Source organism: Lithobates pipiens, unplaced genomic scaffold, assembly GCF_037356315.1.
Source record: "Lithobates pipiens isolate NorthernLeopardFrog02 unplaced genomic scaffold, aLitPip1_a1.2 Scaffold_35, whole genome shotgun sequence".
NCBI classification, from domain to species: Eukaryota; Metazoa; Chordata; class Amphibia; order Anura; family Ranidae; genus Lithobates; species Lithobates pipiens.
Genome location: NW_027507811.1, coordinates 19,639,733 through 19,657,342, shown reverse-complemented (window position 1 = coordinate 19,657,342; position 17,610 = coordinate 19,639,733). Strand labels below are relative to the sequence as shown.

Below are 17,610 nucleotides of genomic sequence, written 5' to 3'. Positions count from 1 at the left end.
ATAGCCAGTAGCCAATAGCTGCCCTCGCGACGGACTAGCATACACACGAGCGGATTTCTCGGTAGGAACTGGGTCCGGCGGAGTTCCGGCGGAAAAATTTGAAACATGTTCCATTTCTAAAGTCTGTCGGATTTTTGCAAATCAAAAGTCTGCTGCAGCCCACACACGATCGAATGGTCCGCCGGAATCGTTCCGTCGGACCTTTGATGTCGAAAAGTCCAGTCGCGGCATTAAAAAGTACGCGGCATTAAAATACAGTTCTCAATGTATATATATTAATAATTAGGACTCCTTGTGTTTAGGCCAGCTGTGCCCTTGTAGATAGTGTCGGTTTTCCAAGGTATCTTGCTAGCAAGCTGCTGAAACCAAATTTGTTGTTTTTCCTTCGTTTCGTGCACCCGCTGAGACTGGGTGAATAATGTTGCCTTACCTGAGATTCCAAGCACCTGCCGAAACTAGTGAGATAATGAATCTCTGTAGAAACCTGCTTGACCCTTTGAAACCTAGGAGTAGGTCTACCCCTCCCCCCCCCCTCGTTTTCTACTTTATAAGCTGTAGCCCTTAATAAAGATCTCAGACTTTCTTTGCACGCTGCCTGCGGTGTGTGTGTGTGTTGTCCTTTGAGTCTCCGGAATTCTGATGGCAGTCGCTGTGGATTTACCAAGATAAAGAGGGTGGTCGGCCGTCCAGTAATCTATCCTTTAACAGGAACTAACTATAGACTAGGAGTTCCAAACCACCAAGCTGTGGACCAGTACCAGTCCGTGGCCTGTTGATGGCTGGTCCACACAGCAGGAGGTGAGCGATGACCACGGTCCGGCCTAGACTATCACAGAGCAAGGTCGCCACTCACCTACTGTTGTGCTCCTGTATCATTTCGCCTGTGTGCCCTCTACCGGGTCTCCCACACATCACAGTGCCTTCACCTCGCTGCTTGACAACAGATGTATTTAGAAGGACACAAGGATCTCTACAAGGACGCCATGATGGAGAATCAGCCGCCCCTCACATCACCGGGTAAGAGGAGACTTTATTGTAAAGGAGAGAGCAGTACGGAGGCTCCACCTAGATCCCCCATCATCTGATAAACACATAGAAACAATGTATTCAGTCAGTGTGTGTGTTTCCTACAGATGGATCCACTAATGGGAACCCACCAGAGAGATCTCCCCGTCCTCTGTATTCCCGGGATTCCACACAGGAAGGTCACAACATCCCTCATCATCATCAGGTAGGTGGCACCGAGCAACTAGAACTCAAAATGTATTCTAATCTATGAGAGGACATTCTTCTGTGTAATCTCTTGTTTCTTTTTACCAACGTATTCTATCGTCTTTGGGGTTCAGGGTGAAGAAATGAAAGACATCAAAGCTGAGATTAAAGAGGAAGAAGAAGAAGAGAGGTTGGTGAGTGGAGATCAGCAGTCTATGGAGGAGGGGGAGATGATTATGGAAAGTAAACAGGAGGAATCTTCTCTACATATGGACACAAGTAAGTAAAAAAAAAAACCCCAGTAAATATAGAACCAGTTCCCATTATTATTTTACATCTATGAATATAAAGTTTGTATTAACATTGTTACATCAGAGGAGAAAAGGTCTATGGCCGCGTCCACCCGATCAAACAATCCGGTGGAAAAGTTGAGTCCGCCGGACAATCCCCCCGTGTGTGGGCTCCGGCGGACTTAGAAAGTAGTTTTGCACTCCAATCTTCCCGCCGGACTCGCATTCCGGCCGTGTGTGTACCAGTCCGCCGTACTTTTGAAATGAACTGACTTTTCCCACCCCGGAGAAAAGTCCGCTCATTTCGAGCGCGTCTCCAGGTAGCCGGGGCCAGCGAAGGAGGCGTCGCTGGCCCCGTCACCTGGTATGGACTTAAAGGGGAACCCCTACGCCGAATAAAATCGGCGTGGGGGTCCCGCCCAGGCCCACATCAGACCCTTAGCCGAGCATGCTACCCGGCCGGCCAGGAAAGGGGGGGACGAGCGAGCGCCCCCCCCCCCATCCTGAGCCATACCAGGCCGCGTGCCCTCAACATGGGGGGGTGCCAAAGCAACTTGTCCCCATGTTGATGAGGACAAGGGCCTCTTCCCGACAACCCTGGCCGTTGGTTGTCGGGGTCTGCGGGCGGGGGGCTTATCGGAATCCGGGAGCGCCCTTTAATAAGGGGGTCCCCAGATACCGGCCCCCCCCACCCTATGTGAATGAGTATGGGGTACAATTTACCCCTACCCATTCACCTGTAAAAAAAAAAAGTTTAAAAAAACACAACACACAAGGGTTAAAATAGTTTATTGCACAGCTCCGGGGGTCTTCTGTCCGTCTTCGGGGGTCTTCTCGCCGGACTGCCGGACGGCGACAGGGGCGACAGAAGACCAAAGAGGGGGACAAGACCCCCGAAGTCGGAAGAAGGGGGTGGCGGCGGCGAAGAAGAAAGCCGGGCTCCTCCGCTAGCAAAAGAGCTAGCAGAAGATAGTGGAGGAGCCCGGCTTTCTTCTTCGCCGCCGCCACCCCCTTCTTCCGACTTCGGGGGTCTTGTCCCCCTCTTCGGTCTTCTGTCGCCGTCTTCTGTTCTTCTGTTCTTCTCTTCAGATGTTGCCTCTTCGCTCTCTCTGCTCACAATGACGGGCACGCAGCCCCCCATTCCCCAAGGCACCCCCCATGTTGAGGGCACGTGGCCTGGTACGGCTCAGGTGGGGGGGCACTCACTCGTTCCCCCCCTTTCCTGGCCGGCCGGTTAGCGTGCTCGGATAAGGGTCTGATGTGGACCTGGGGGGGACCCCCACGGCGATTTTTTTTCTCGGCGTAGGTGTTCCCCTTTAAGGCCATACCAGGTGACCAGGCTACCTGAAGACGCGCTCAAAATGAGCGGACTTTCCTCCGCGCGTGTGTGGGGGCGAGTCCTTTCATTTCAAAAGTACGGCGGATAGTCCACTGAAAAAGTGCCGTGTGTGGGCAAGTAGCCCGTTCGGAAAGTCCGGCGGACAGTCCGGCGGGAAGACCGCCAGACTAAGTCCGCCGGATAGTCCGCTACGTGTGTACGCGGCATAAGCCTACTGAATTCACCCAGGAGGAAGACAGAATAACCATATAAAGCCCGGCCTCATTTTCTTTACGTTAAAATATTCTGATCCGAAAAGGCAATCAGATATCTTCCCAGATCAACATTCTAAAATGTTTTTCCAACAATTATTAGTAATCATATACAGCAGTGGGGGCTGGTGATCAACATTTTTGGGGGCGCAAACAAACTTAAAAATTAAATGTTAGTAATACAGGACTGGAAATAGTCATTTATGAGGTGATTATTTATCATTACTGCTAGAAACAACTGTGCCCATCAGATGCAGCCTCACTGTGCCCGTCATATGCAGCCTCACTGTGCCCGTCATATGCAGCCTCACTGTGCCCGTCATATGCAGCCTCACTGTGCCCATCATATGCAGCCTCACTGTGCCCATCATATGCAGCCTCACTGTGCCCGTCATATGCAGCCTCACTGTGCCCGTCATATGCAGCCCCACTGTGCCCGTCATATGCAGCCTCACTGTGCCCGTCATATGCAACCTCACTGTGCCCGTCATATGCAGCCTCACTCTGCCTGTCATATGCAGCCTCACTGTGCCCGTCATATGCAACCTCACTGTGCCCATTGTATGCAACCTCACTGTGCCCATTGTATGCAACCTCACTGTGCCCATCGTATGCAACCACACTGTGCCCATCGTATGCAACCACACTGTGCCCATCATATGCAGCCTCACTGTGCCCGTCATATGCAGCCTCACTGTGCCCGTCATATGCAACCTCACTGTGCCCGTCATATGCAGCCTCGCTGTGCCCATCATATGCAACCTCACTGTGCCCATCATATGCAGCCTCACTGTGCCCCTCACAGTAGTCCAATCACGTCCACATTTCAAGTAAAAGAAAATAAAACATAAGGAGTCATCCTCAGAGCCCCCTTTTTACATTAGATGTCCCAGTCAGAGTCCCCCATTACAGCAGGTGTCTTCATCAGAGTCCTACTTTACATTATATGTCCCCATCAGAGTCCTCCTTTACATTAGATGTCCCCATCAGAGTCCTCCTTTACATTAGATGTCCCCATCAGAGTCCTCCTTTACATTAGATGTCCCCATCAGAGTCCTTTACATTAGATGTCCCCATCAGAGCCCCTCTTTACATTAGATGTCCCCCCTCTCCCCCCTCGTACTCACAGAAAGTCGCCTGTCATCCACCTTCGGACGGCCAGGATGAGTCCAAGAAACGGAAGTGACGGCACAAGACCCACCAATCACACATCACAGCAGGGAACAATGCTATAGAGGGAGTGTTCAGGGCGGAGAGTTCAGCGCCCCGAGGACTTTCTAAAGGAAGCCAATAGAGCTTCTTGTTTGCAATCATGTGATTTGCAAACACGTCATGCTTCCTATAGCAGCTGTGTGTCCGGCACCCTTCACACACCTAAAGGGACATTATTTTTGTTTTATTTTATTTATTTATTTGCGGTGATTGCAGCAAGCCATTCTTCAAATACACACCCCACACACGCTTAAAGGGCCAGGTTTTTTTTATGATCAGTATCTTTGGATGAGTGGAGCCCCCTATGGGTGGGCCACCACTGATATACAGTATTTGTAATAAGAAGAACATCCAATCATTTTTATTAGTCACCTGGAACCAGATTATTCCTCATCCACAGAGCTCTAAAAACAAAGCACCCCTTCCGTATACAGAGGTTAGTTTATTTTTCTATTTGATTACACACAATCTATGATGCTCACATACAAAATGGAGAATGTCACATCATTCTGTACTGGAAAGACTGAGAAACCTTAACTGCTGATAGTAAAAACATCAATGTGCTGTGGGTATTGAAAACCATTTGAAAGCATCAACTCTGGTCCTCACCAGAAGAAAGAAATTCTATTTACCATGTTAATCAATGTTCCCAACAAATGAGGAGGAGATACTGTACACCATATGAAAGGTCCATCTCCATTCCTCAATATAACGTCATGTTCCCAACAAATGAGGAGGAGATACTGTACACCATATGAAAGGTCCATCTCCATTCCTCAATATAACTTCATGTTCCCAACAAATGAGGAGGAGATACTGTACACCATATGAAAGGTCCATCTCCATTCCTCACTATGATGTCATGTTCCCAACATCTATGACTCCTGGAAGGTTTCAACAATTCTTCTAACATTTATTGTAAAATTGTTTCTCAGCAGATGACCATAATGTCCGGAATACGTCTGAGGAACCTTCCGATAAATCACATCCCAGGACTCTAAGATCTCACAGTAGAAATACTTTAATAGATCCGTCTATTCCCGAGGAATCTTCTTCAGGGCAGGAAGGAGATCACACAGAAGAGACTTCATTGTCATGTTCAGTGTGCGGGAAACTTTTCACAAAAATGATATCACTTCTTAGACACAAGAAATATCACAATGCTCGGCGTCCCTATTCATGTTCAGAGTGCGGGAAGTGTTTCACTAGAAAACAAAACCTTCTTGCACACTGGTACACTCACACGGGGGAGCGTCCCTTCTCATGTTCAGAGTGTGGAAAATGTTACTCTCAGGAAAATAACCTTCATAGACATCAAAGAAGTCACACGGGGGAGCGTCCTTATTCATGTTCAGAGTGCGGGAAAGGTTTCACTTTGAAAAGAACCCTTGTTATACATCAGAGAATTCACACGGGTGAGCGTCCCTATTCGTGTTCAGAGTGCGGGAAATGTTTTGTTCAGAAAGACTACCTTCTTACACATCAGAAAATTCACACTGGGGAGCGTCCCTATTCATGTTCAGAATGTGGTAAAAGTTTTAGCATAAAAGGAAAACTTCTTGAACATCAGAAAATTCACACTGGTAAGCGCCCCTTTTCTTGTTCAGAGTGCGGGAAATGTTTCACTAGAAAACAAGGCCTTCTTGCACATCAGAAAATTCACATAGGTGTACGTCCCTTTTCATGTTCAGAGTGCGGGAAAGGTTTCACTAAGAAAAAAAGTCTTGAAAAACACCAGATGATTCACACGGGTGAGCGTCCCTTTTCATGTTCAGAGTGCGGGAAAGGTTTCATTGAAAAAAGAAGCCTTCTTAAACATCAGACAATTCACACAGGTGTAAGTCCCTTTTCATGTTCAGAGTGCGGGAAAGGTTTCACTGAGAAAAATAGTCTTGATAAACACCAGAGGATTCACACAGGTGAGCGTCCGTATTCATGTTCAGAGTGCGGGAAATGTTTCTTTCAAAAAGCTCACCTACTTCAACATCTTAGAAAGCACACGGGGGAATGTCCCTTTCCATGCTCAGAGTGTGGAAAATGTTTCACTTATGAAAGCAATCTTAGTAGACACAAGAAGCTTCACACAGGGGAGCGCCCCCATTCATGTTCAGAGTGTGGGAAATGTTTCTTTCAAAAAGATCACCTACTTCAACATCTTAGAAAGCACACGGGTGAACGTCCCTTTCCATGCTCAGAGTGTGGGAAATGTTTCGCTGAGAAAAAAATTCTTCTTATACACCAAAGAATTCACACAGGAGAGTATTCTTATTCATGTTCAGAGTGCGGGAAATGTTTCGCTGAGAAAAAAATTCTTCTTATACACCAGAGAATTCACACAGGAGAGTATCCTTACTCATGTTCAGAGTGCGGGAAATGTTTCTCTGACAAAATAAATCTTATTGCACACCAGACATGTCACACGGGTGAGTTTCCCTATTCATGCTCAGAATGCGGGAAAGGTTTCCCGACGAAAAGAAATCTTATTAGACACCAGAAGCGTCACACGGGGGAGCGTCCCTATTCATGCTCAGAGTGCGGGAAAGGTTTCATTACAAAAGAAAAACTTAATGTACACCAGAGAGTTCACACAGGTGTGCGTCCTTATTCATGTTCAGAGTGCGGGACATCTTTCTCTCACAAAGGAAGCCTTGTGTATCACCAGAAAATTCACACAGGTGAGCGTCCCTATTCATGTTCAGAGTGCGGGAAATCTTTCATTCAGAAAGGAAGCCTTGTGTATCACCAGAGAAGTCACATAAGATAACGATCGTTCCCATGATAACAGTGGTGTGTTGGGGGGGAATATATTGAATGTTTTTCAGGTTCGGTTTGATAGATCTGAGTCTGCAGGGATTGAATTCTAGTAATACGATCCTCTAAACATACAGAGATGACTCGGTCCCGCACTCACACAGACCGCACCATACAACTAAACTGTGCTAATACATGGCCAGATATGACAATACATGGACAATAGGGATGAGCCGAACACCCCCCCATTCGGTTCGCAGCATAAGATGTGAACAGGCAAAACATTTATTCGAACGTGCGAAAACCGTTAAAGTCTATGGGACACGATTATGAATAATCAAAAGGGCTAATGTTTGGGGACCCGGGTCCCGCCCCAGGGGACATGTATCAATGCAAAAAAAAGGTTTAAAAACTGACGTTTTTTTTCAGGAGCAGTGATTTTAATAATGCTTAAAGTGAAACAAAAAAGTGAAATATTCCTTTAAGTTTCATACCTGGGGGGTGTCTATAGTATGCCTGTAAAGGGGCGCACGTTTCCCGTGTTTAGAACAGTCTGACAGCAAAATGACATTTCTAAAGGAAAAAAAAGTCATTTAAAACTGCTATAATGAATTGTCGGTCCGCAATACACATAAAAGTTCATTGATAAAAACAGCATGGGGATTTCCCCACAGGGGAACCCCGAACCCTGGTATGGATATTAAGGGGAACCCCGCGCCAACATTTTTAAAAAAAAATGGCATAGGGGTCCCCCTCAAAATCCATACCAGACCCTTATCCGAGCACGTAACTTTGCAGGCCGCAGGAAAAGAGGGGGGATGAGAGAGCGCCCCCCCCCCTCCTAAACCGTATCAGGCCACATGCCCTCAACATTGGGAGGGTGCTTTGGGGTAGCCCCAAAGCACCTTGTCCCCATGTTGATGGGGAGAAGGGCCTCATCCCCACAACCCTTGCTAGGTGGTTGTGGGGGTCTGCGGGCGGAAGGCTAATCGGAATCTGGAAGCTCTCTTTAACAAGGTGACCCCCTGTGTGAATTGGTAATGGGGTACACGTGTACCCCTACTATTTCACAAAAAAAGTGACAAAAAGGTTAAAAAAGACAAGAGACGGTTTATGACAAGTCCTTTGTTAAATTCTTCTTCTTTCCGCTTCTTCTTTCTTCTGGTCTTCCTTCCGTGTTCTTCTTCTTCTCCATCTACTTCTTCTCCATCTTCTTCTTCCTCCGCTCTTCTCATCCCGCATCTTGCTCCGGCTTCTTCATCGCTCTGTCCGCACGATCCGCCCCTGTGGGAGTCTTCAGCCGTGTGACGCTTCGATTCTTCTGACACTTCTTAAATAACGGAGGGCGGGGCCATCCTCTGATGCACTGGGACTTCCCTATGGGCTTTCCCCGTGTTGTCAGAGGAGGGCGGAGTCACCGGGTTGCACCGTCCTCCGTTATTTAAGAAGTGTCAGAAGGCTGAAGATTCCCATAGAGGAGGATCGTGCGGACAGAGCGGAGAAGAAGCCAGAGCAAGATGCGGGATGAGACGAGCGGAGGAAGAAGAAGATGATGCAGAAGAAGAAGTTTTAGGAAGAAGAACACCGAAGGAAGACCAGAAGAAAGAAGAAGCAGAAAGAAGAAGAAATTAAAAAAAGGACTCTTGTGTTTTTTAACCTTTTTGTCACTTTTTTTCTGAAATGGTAGGGGTACATTTGTATCCCATTATCAATTCATACAGAGGGGCCGGGATCTGGGGTCCCCTTGTTAAAGGGGGCTTCCAGATTCCCATAAGCCCCCCACCCGCAGACCCCCACAACCACCGGGCAAGGGTTGTGGGGATGAGGCCCTTCTCCCCATCAACATGGGGACATGGTACTTTGAGGGGCTACCTCAAAGTACCCTCCCAATGTTGAGGGCATGTGGCCTGGTACAGTTCAGGAGGGGGGGCCCTCTCTCATCCCCCCTCTTTTCCTGCGGCCTGCCAGGTTGCATGCTCGGATAAAATTTTTTGGGGGAACCCCCATGCCATTTCTTTTTTACATTTTGGTGCGGGGTTCCCCTTAAAATCCATACCCGACCTGTAGGGTCGGGTATGGATTTTGAGGGGGACCCCCACGCCACTTTTTTAATTTTGGCGCGGGGTTCCCCTTAATATCCATACCAGACCTGAAGGGCCTGGTATGGAATTTAGGGGGACCCCCACGCATTTTTCTTTTTTTAATTTTGGTTCGGGGGTCCCCTGCGGGGAAAAAAATGGACGTTTTTAAAACTTTTTTTGCATTGATAAATGTCCCCTGGGGCAGGACCCGGGTCCCCAAACACTTTTTATGACAATACCATGCATATAAGCCTTTAAAAATAGCACTTTTGATTTCTCCCTTAGACTTTTAAAGGGTGTTCCGCGGCTTTCGAGTTTGCCGCGAACACCCAAAATTGTTCACTGTTTGGAGAACAGCCAATGTTCACCTCGAACATAAAGCCCATCCCTGATGGACAACACTTCTTATTGGTTGATATCGGTTTCTGGACATTATTGGTCTTTTTATGTTTTACCGAAGAAGCCGGCTTCTCATTGGTCCAACCAATAATAAATACACTTTATGGTTTATTATCTTCATTTATAAAGGTTTTGATTTAGATTCTATCTTAGTTTTTATTGTTTGTTAACTACTTAAAGACAGCCATGTTATTCCCCCTTCCTGTATACGCCATTCTTTCATTTCCAGCACAGTGATAATTTGACTGACAATTACTCTCAGTCATGCAACACTGTACTCAAAATAATTTTATATCATTTTTTTGAGACATGTAAAGCTTTGTTTTAGTTGTGATTTTTCACCGCTTTTAATATATAATGTGAAAAAAAATTAACATTTTGAATAAAAAAAAATAACATTTAATAAAAATATAGCAAATAAATAATCTTTCTTCACAAATTTTGGGCAAAATGTATTTTTCTACATTTCTTTGGTTAAAATACAAAGCAAATCTGTGTATATTATCTACTCTGTGTGAAAGTTATAAATTCTACAATGTATTGTGTATATATTGAAAATTAATCAATCCTGATGTTCTGATTGAATTTCTAAATTCTTGAGTCTCTAAAATGCCAGGACAATACAAATATCCCCAAATGACACATTTATGGAAAGTAGACAGTCCAAGGTACTTAGTAAGAGGCAGAATGAGTTTTTTTTAATGTACATTTTTTCCACAATATTTTTTGGAAAATAAATTAAATAAAATCTGATTTTATTTCACAAAGTTGTCATTTTAACAAGTTATTTCTCACACACAACATGAGTATACTCAGGATTTTACCACAAAACACATTCTTCCACATTTCCAAGCATGGGGATACCACATGTGTGAGACTTTTTGCTCTATCTGGATGCATAGAGGGGCCCAAAATCACAGGAACACCTTCAGGCAAATCGTGCATCTGATTTCCTGACTATCTATAAAGTTTTTTTGAGGCACTAAAGTGGCAGGATTGGAGAAACACCCACAAAATCACCACATTTTGGAGAGTAAACACCTCAAGGTATTTTTAATAGGCATGGTGAGTCTTTTGAAGATTTTATTTTTTCTGCCACATGTTTTTAAAAAAGAAAATGAATTTTTTTTTTTTTTTAAATTGTAATTTTTATTGAGAGAATTTTTTACAGAAAATGAAAAGATACAGAACTGACAATATTCAAAGAAAATCTGGAGCATACTGGAGAGACTGATATAACCTCATGGTGACTACAGATATACAGTAGCAATTGAAGGATAAAAATAGATAACTAAAAGAAAACAAAGCAAAATAAAATGCAGAAAGGAAATAAACAACAGAAAAGTATTACGTAAAACCTTATTAAAATAAAAAGGCTGAGAGACAACACATATGTTGTAATGCAGGGGTTGGGGTCTTGAGCAGGTGCTTCAATAACGTGACTAATATCTGACAAAAGAGGGCTACATACCACTATAAATTTCCTCAGGAGGTAAGGTAAGCTTCAAATGGCCGTTGGGCCAGCAGACACAGACTTAAAGTACCGACAAGACACAAAACATCGGGGAGCGAGAAGGTCAGGGAACACTAGGGGACGGACACCGACCGGGTGGCTAGGGGTTTTTTTTTTTTTTTTACACAAAGCTGCCAATGAATATCCCAACACAGTATTGTCACACTTGGAATTTTCCCCAAAATGCATTTTACTACTCCTCCCTAGTATGGAGATACCACATATATGAGACTTTTTCAAAGTCTAATGACATAGAGAGACCCAAAATCCAAGGAGCACATTCAGGCTTTAAAAGAGCATACTGTAAATGACACATTTAATTTCCTGACTACTTATCACATTCTGGAGGCCCTGGAGAGCCAATAACAAGTGACCCCGCCTTTTTGTTTATTTACCTTTGGTGGTGTCAGTTGTCAGAAGGTAAGCATCACGTGCACACCTCTTTTTTTTTTTGGGGGGGGGGGGGTCAGCGGTCAGCATTTATAGTGATTGACACTGGATTTACTTTGTGGGACATTTTCTTTTTTTTAAAAAAGGATTTGTCAAAAACTGTATTTGTGTTCTTATTTATTTTTGACACTTATTTTGGTGAGTAAATAGGGGTACCATGTACAAATATCATTCACATGGGGGGGGCTGGAATCTGGGGACCCCCTTGTTAAAAGGGGGCTTCCGCCACATTCCAATAAGCCCCCTGCCTGCAAACCCCTAGACCGCTGGGCAAGGGTTGTGGGGAAGAGAGGCCCTTGTCCTCATCAACATGGGGACAAAGTGCTTTGGGGGTGAGCCCCCTGCCCCAAAGCACCCCCCAATGTTGAGGGCATGTGGCCTGGTATGGTTCAGGGAGGGGGGACCTAGCTCACCCCCCCTTTCGTGGCCTGCCAGGCTACATGCTTGGATAAGGGTCTGGTATGGATTTTAGAAGTGACCTCACACGTTTAAAAAACAATTGTGGCAAGGAGTTCCCCTCAAAATCTATACCAGACCCAAAAGGCTAGGTATGGATTGGAAGGGGACCCCCACACTGTGTTTTTTTTTAAAGCCGATACTTGTTTGTTTCCATTCTGCTGGGAATCCCGCTGACAGCAAATTAGTCATGGTTGTATAGCAGAGTCCTAGGCTCCCCAGAGCCCTAATGGTGATCTCAAGAGTTAAGGAGAGCCGACATCCTTCCTTGTGAAGTTAGCAGGCATAATAGGTGTAATGCAAGATGAAATGATGGGTGCCGGTCACTTTTTGAACGTGAACAAGAGATCTATTGTCTCTTAAAAAGAACTGTGGGAGAGCGGATTAGGGTCAGGGCATCCTTAGGTAGATGCAATGTTAATTGGCGGACTCCGAGACACTATAGGTAGACAGCTATACAGGGAAAGGCCTCCAGCCAGATGCCACATCTGTATAGGTGGGGCCGCTGTCTCTTATGGCAACTGAACTTGTAACAGTCACTGTTAAGGTAGGTATACATAACTCTTGGTAACACAGAACAGTTTGTTTCTTATCTCACAGTATCCCACTGTAGGTCTTATATCACTGAGCTCCAAGTCTCTCATTAGACTTCCAGATCTCAGTCATCACCGGATCTCCTGAGCTCTTCCACAGCTATCCCACTATATACTCCTCAAGTGTCTGGGTCAGTGGCTGCTGGGTCAGTGACTTGACACTCACTGAAGCTTTCCCCTTCACCATTCCCGGCTGGTGAGAAGACTGCTCTGGTACTCAAGCTTACTCACTGTAGTCTCTGGTAATAAGGTAGATGGTCCCTTAGTGGTGACTGCTTCCCCTTTACCTCCAACCACAACTGGTTCCCTGTCTGGCTGAACCTTCACAACTCGGTTGGACTCCAATCCTGCAGTCCCAAGCCTACACTGCTTCTCCTGCTCCTGCATAGGCCTCAGGCAGCCTTGCAGCCAGGTGTCCCTGGGATAGGCCTCTGGCTTCCGGCCTACCAGCCCAGGATGACATAACACACATCCACCTAGACAGCCATCCAGGTGGCACAGAACCCCCGATCACCTGACTCCACCCAAATAAATAGGCTCTCCCAGCAGGCCAAGGGTCTAAAGAAACCCCTGGCTTTTGGCCGAGACACCCCATCCATTCATGATCTGTCCTTGCTATGCCCTTATCGATCTAATGTCACCAGCTACAGCGCCACCTAGTGACAGAAGAGAAAAGGTGCAGCAATTCCAGAATTAGAGGGAAGTCAGTGGATCTTCTAATAATAAGCCAGGACAATTACCACCTGGCAAACTAAATTTGTTAGCAACCCTGCCTGTGCTGTCCTACTATCCCTTAGCTGACAGCCAGTTAACAAAACAAACAGAAATAGCGTTGTGTTTTATGCCAAAACTGAATTTACGTCTATCAATATTTCTGTAAACTGCAATACAATCAGAGAAACTTAGAATTACAATATATATTACATGTGACACTTTGCAATAAGTACATTAAATATTACTATACAGAAAGCTTATATTTAACATCTGTCCACTCCTCAAAATCATCAGCAAATCTGAACTATGCTTCCACTCATACGCGGATGATACTCAACTCTATTATCGCATCGCTGGACAAAAAGACCAACATCAGGAATTAGAAAAATGCCTTACATTGATAGATGACTGGATGACCACGAGCTCCCTCAAACTCAATGGATCCAAAATAGAACTTCTCCTAAACGCAAACTGAAAAAACACAAACAAAGACCTCATGGACTCCACCCACCATCCTTGGACAGATCATCTCCCCAAGAGACTACAGTGAGTAAGTCTGAGTACCAGAGCAGTATTCTCACCATCTGTCCACTACTCAAAATCATCAACAAATCGGACCTATGCTTCCACTCTTACGCGAATGATACTCAACTCTACTTTTGCATCGCCGGACAAAAAGACCAACATCAGGAATTAGAAAAATGCCTTACATCGATAGATGACTATATGACCATGAGCTCCCTCAAACTCAATGGAGCCAAAACAGAACTTCTTCTCCTAAATGCAAACCGAAATATAAAAACAAAGACCCCATGGACTCCACCCACCATCCTTGGACAGACCATCTCCCCAAGCACAAAAGCCAAAAGTCTCGGAGTTATCTTCGACTCAGAGATGTCAATGTATGCACAAATAGGATCAGTAGTCAGTGGATCCACCCACCATCCTTGGACAGATCATCTCCCCAAGAGACTACAGTGAGTAAGTCTGAGTACCAGAGCAGTATTCCCACCATCTGTCCACTACTCAAAATCATCAACAAATCGGACCTATGCTTCCACTCTTGCGCGAATGATACTCAACTCTACTTTTGCATCACCGGACAAAAAGACCAACATCAGGAATTAGAAAAATGCCTTACATCGATAGATGACTGGATGACCACGAGCTCCCTCAAACTCAATGGATCCAAAATAGAACTTCTTCTCCTAAACGCAAACTGAAAAAACACAAACGAAGACCTCATGGACTCCACCCACCATCCTTGGACAGATCATCTCCCCAAGAGACTACAATGAGTAAGCCTGAGTACCAGAGCAGTATTCCCACCATCTGTCCACTACTCAAAATCATCAACAAATCGGACCTATGCTTCCACTCTTACGCGAATGATACTCAACTCTACTTTTGCATCGCCGGACAAAAGACCAACATCAGGAATTAGAAAAATGCCTTACATCGATAGATGACTGGATGACCATGAGCTCCCTCAAACTCAATGGAGCCAAAACAGAACTTCTTCTCCTAAACGCAAACCGAAATATAAAAAAAAATACCCCATGGACTCCACCCACCATCCTTGGACAGACCATCTCCCCAAGCACAAAAGCCAAAAGTCTTGGAGTTATCTTCGACTCAGAGATGTCAATGTATGCACAAATAGGATCAGTAGTCAGTGGATCCACCCACCATCCTTGGACAGATCATCTCCCCAAGAGACTACAGTGAGTAAGTCTGAGTACCAGAGCAGTATTCCCACCATCTGTCCACTACTCAAAATCATCAACAAATCGGACCTATGCTTCCACTCTTACGCGAATGATACCCAACTCTACTTTTGCATTGCAGGACAAAAAGACCAACACCAGGAATTAGAAAAATGCCTTACATCGATAGATGACTGGATGACCACGAGCTCCCTCAAACTCAATGGATCCAAAATAGAACTTCTTCTCCTAAAATCAAACTGAAAAAACACAAACGAAGACCTCATGGACTCCACCCACCATCCTTGGACAGATCATCTCCCCAAGAGACTACAGTGAGTAAGTCTGAGTACCAGAGCAGTATTCCCACCATCTGTCCACTACTCAAAATCATCAACAAATCAGACCTATGCTTCCACTCCTACGCGAATGATACTCAACTCTACTTTTGCATCGCCGGACAAAAAGACCAACATCAGGAATTAGAAAAATGTCTTACATCGATAGATGACTGGATGACCATGAGCTCCTTCAAACTCAATGGAGCCAAAACAGAACTTCTTCTCCTAAACGCAAACCAAAATATAAAAACGAAGACCCCATGGACTCCACCCACCATCCTTGGACAGACCATCTCCCCAAGCACAAAAGCCAAAAGTCTCGGAGTCATCTTCAACTCAGAGATGTCAATGGATGCACAAATAGGATCAGTAGTCAATGGATCTTACCATCTTCTCCGCCTGCTACGTAGACTCATCCCCTTCATTCCAGAAGAGAAAGCAGTAGTAGTAAGAACAATCATCAACTGTCGACTCGACTACGCAAACTCCCTCTACATAGGACTACCTAAATTCCAGATTGCATTCCTACAAGTCGTCCAAAACATGGCAGCAAGACTAGTCACGGAAAAAAAGCCTAGGAATCCATCTCCCTTTCCCTGAGGTTCCTACACTGACTAACCAAATGCACACAAGGAAATGCTCCTCAATACTTATGCGAAAAAATAAAACACTACACACCCAATCGCAACCTCAGATCAACTAACCAAAACCTCCTCCTCATCCCCATGTCCCATTACAAATCAAGGGGAGAACGAAGATTTGCAGTCCAAGGACCACGGCTATGGAACACTCTACTCACGAACATCCGCATGGAAGAAAACCATTGGGCCTTCAGGAAAAAACTCAAGACCCACCTCTTTTAAGAAGGAAGTCAACGCAGGTCAGATCAAGCGCCTTGAGGCGATTCAGTTTGCATTTGTAGCGCTATACAAGTCATTCATTCATTCAACCACTTCACATACCGCACATAGTCATATGACATCCACAAGAGTGATCTCCCATCATGGGCGGGCATCATATGACGTCCTGGGCTTCCTGGTCATCTGGGGGGTGCGCACGCTGCATCAGTCTGGACCCGATGCCTGTTAACCAAGCAGGACTGTGGATCTGTGTGTGTAAACACACAGATCCACGTCCTGTCAGGTGAGAGGAGACCGATCATGTGTACCCAGTACGGAGGAACACCAATCGGTCTCCTCCCCTTGTGAGTCCCCACCCCCTACAGTTAGAATCACTCCCTAGGACACACAGTTAACCCTTTGATCGCCCCCTAGTGTTAACTAGTTGTAACTAGTTGTAACTTAACTAATTACTTTTTTAAAGTAAGATGACCAACACTGGTGAATAGACTAAGGTAAGGGGGGGTTCCCTGGTATAAGGGGGAACTTTTATATCAGTACCCCCTTACATTATTGTATTCACTCCCCCTTACATCAGTGACCCCCCTCAGACTGGCCTGGCAGCGCCGTCACTGAACTCCTCTCAGGTGCAGCGTGCAGGACTCAGTCAGACGGCTCCGGCTTGGTGGCTCTGGTTTTGACCTATAGTGTCTTCTCCACAGTCCACACGTCTTTATCCTCCCGTGACCCCCATCCCGCCAGCGTTCCCGCTCTTGACTCCTCTCCAGACCCCCTCAGAGCCTGCAGACATGATAAAAGACAAGAGATGTTCAGAGATTGCGGACGTGATACAAGAGACAAGATAATTAGAGGCTGCGGACATGATACAGGAGGTGGTTAGAGGCAGCAGACATCATACAGGAGGTGGTTATAGCTGTGGACATCATACAGGAGGTGATCCTCACCCTGTGGACATCATACAAGAGGTGGTCAGAGGCTGCAGTCATGGTACAGGAGGTTGGTAGAGGCTGTGGACATGGCACAGGAGGTGGTCAGAGGCTGCCTACATGGTACAGGAGGTGGTCAGTTACTGCGGACATGATACAGGAGGTGGTCAGAGGCTCCAGATAACATAGAAAGAGGTGGTCAGACGCTGTGGATATGGTACAGGAGGTGGCAAGAGACTGCAGACATACTACAGGAAATTCTTAAAGGCTGTGGACGTGATACAGGAGGTGGTCAGAGGCTGCACACATAGTACAGAAGATGGTCAGAGGCTGTGGACATGGTACAGGATATGGTCAGAGACTGAGGACATGGTACAAGAGGTGGTTAGAGGTTGTGGCGACATTCATATACCCCAGAGCACTGTCCTTCTCTGCCCCCTTTCATATCACCCCCCACAGCAGTGTCCTCCTCTGCTCCCCTTCATTTTTCCCCTCACATCAGTGTCCACTTTTGCC

General features: G+C 45.7%; 2 protein-coding genes across 2 annotated transcripts in view; one reads left to right on the top strand and one right to left on the bottom strand.

The window, feature by feature from the left end:
* Nucleotides 1-17,610, bottom strand: part of LOC143955192 (uncharacterized) — a 422,346-nt gene that overhangs the window by 227,823 nt on the left and 176,913 nt on the right.
* LOC143956213 (uncharacterized) lies at nucleotides 595-7,890 on the top strand. Its single transcript, XM_077466384.1, has 4 exons — nucleotides 595-1,017; nucleotides 1,134-1,231; nucleotides 1,347-1,491; nucleotides 5,240-7,890. Exons 1-4 carry the CDS (start codon nucleotides 945-947, stop codon nucleotides 7,066-7,068), a joined length of 2,145 nt encoding a protein of 714 aa, XP_077322510.1. The 5' UTR covers nucleotides 595-944; the 3' UTR covers nucleotides 7,069-7,890.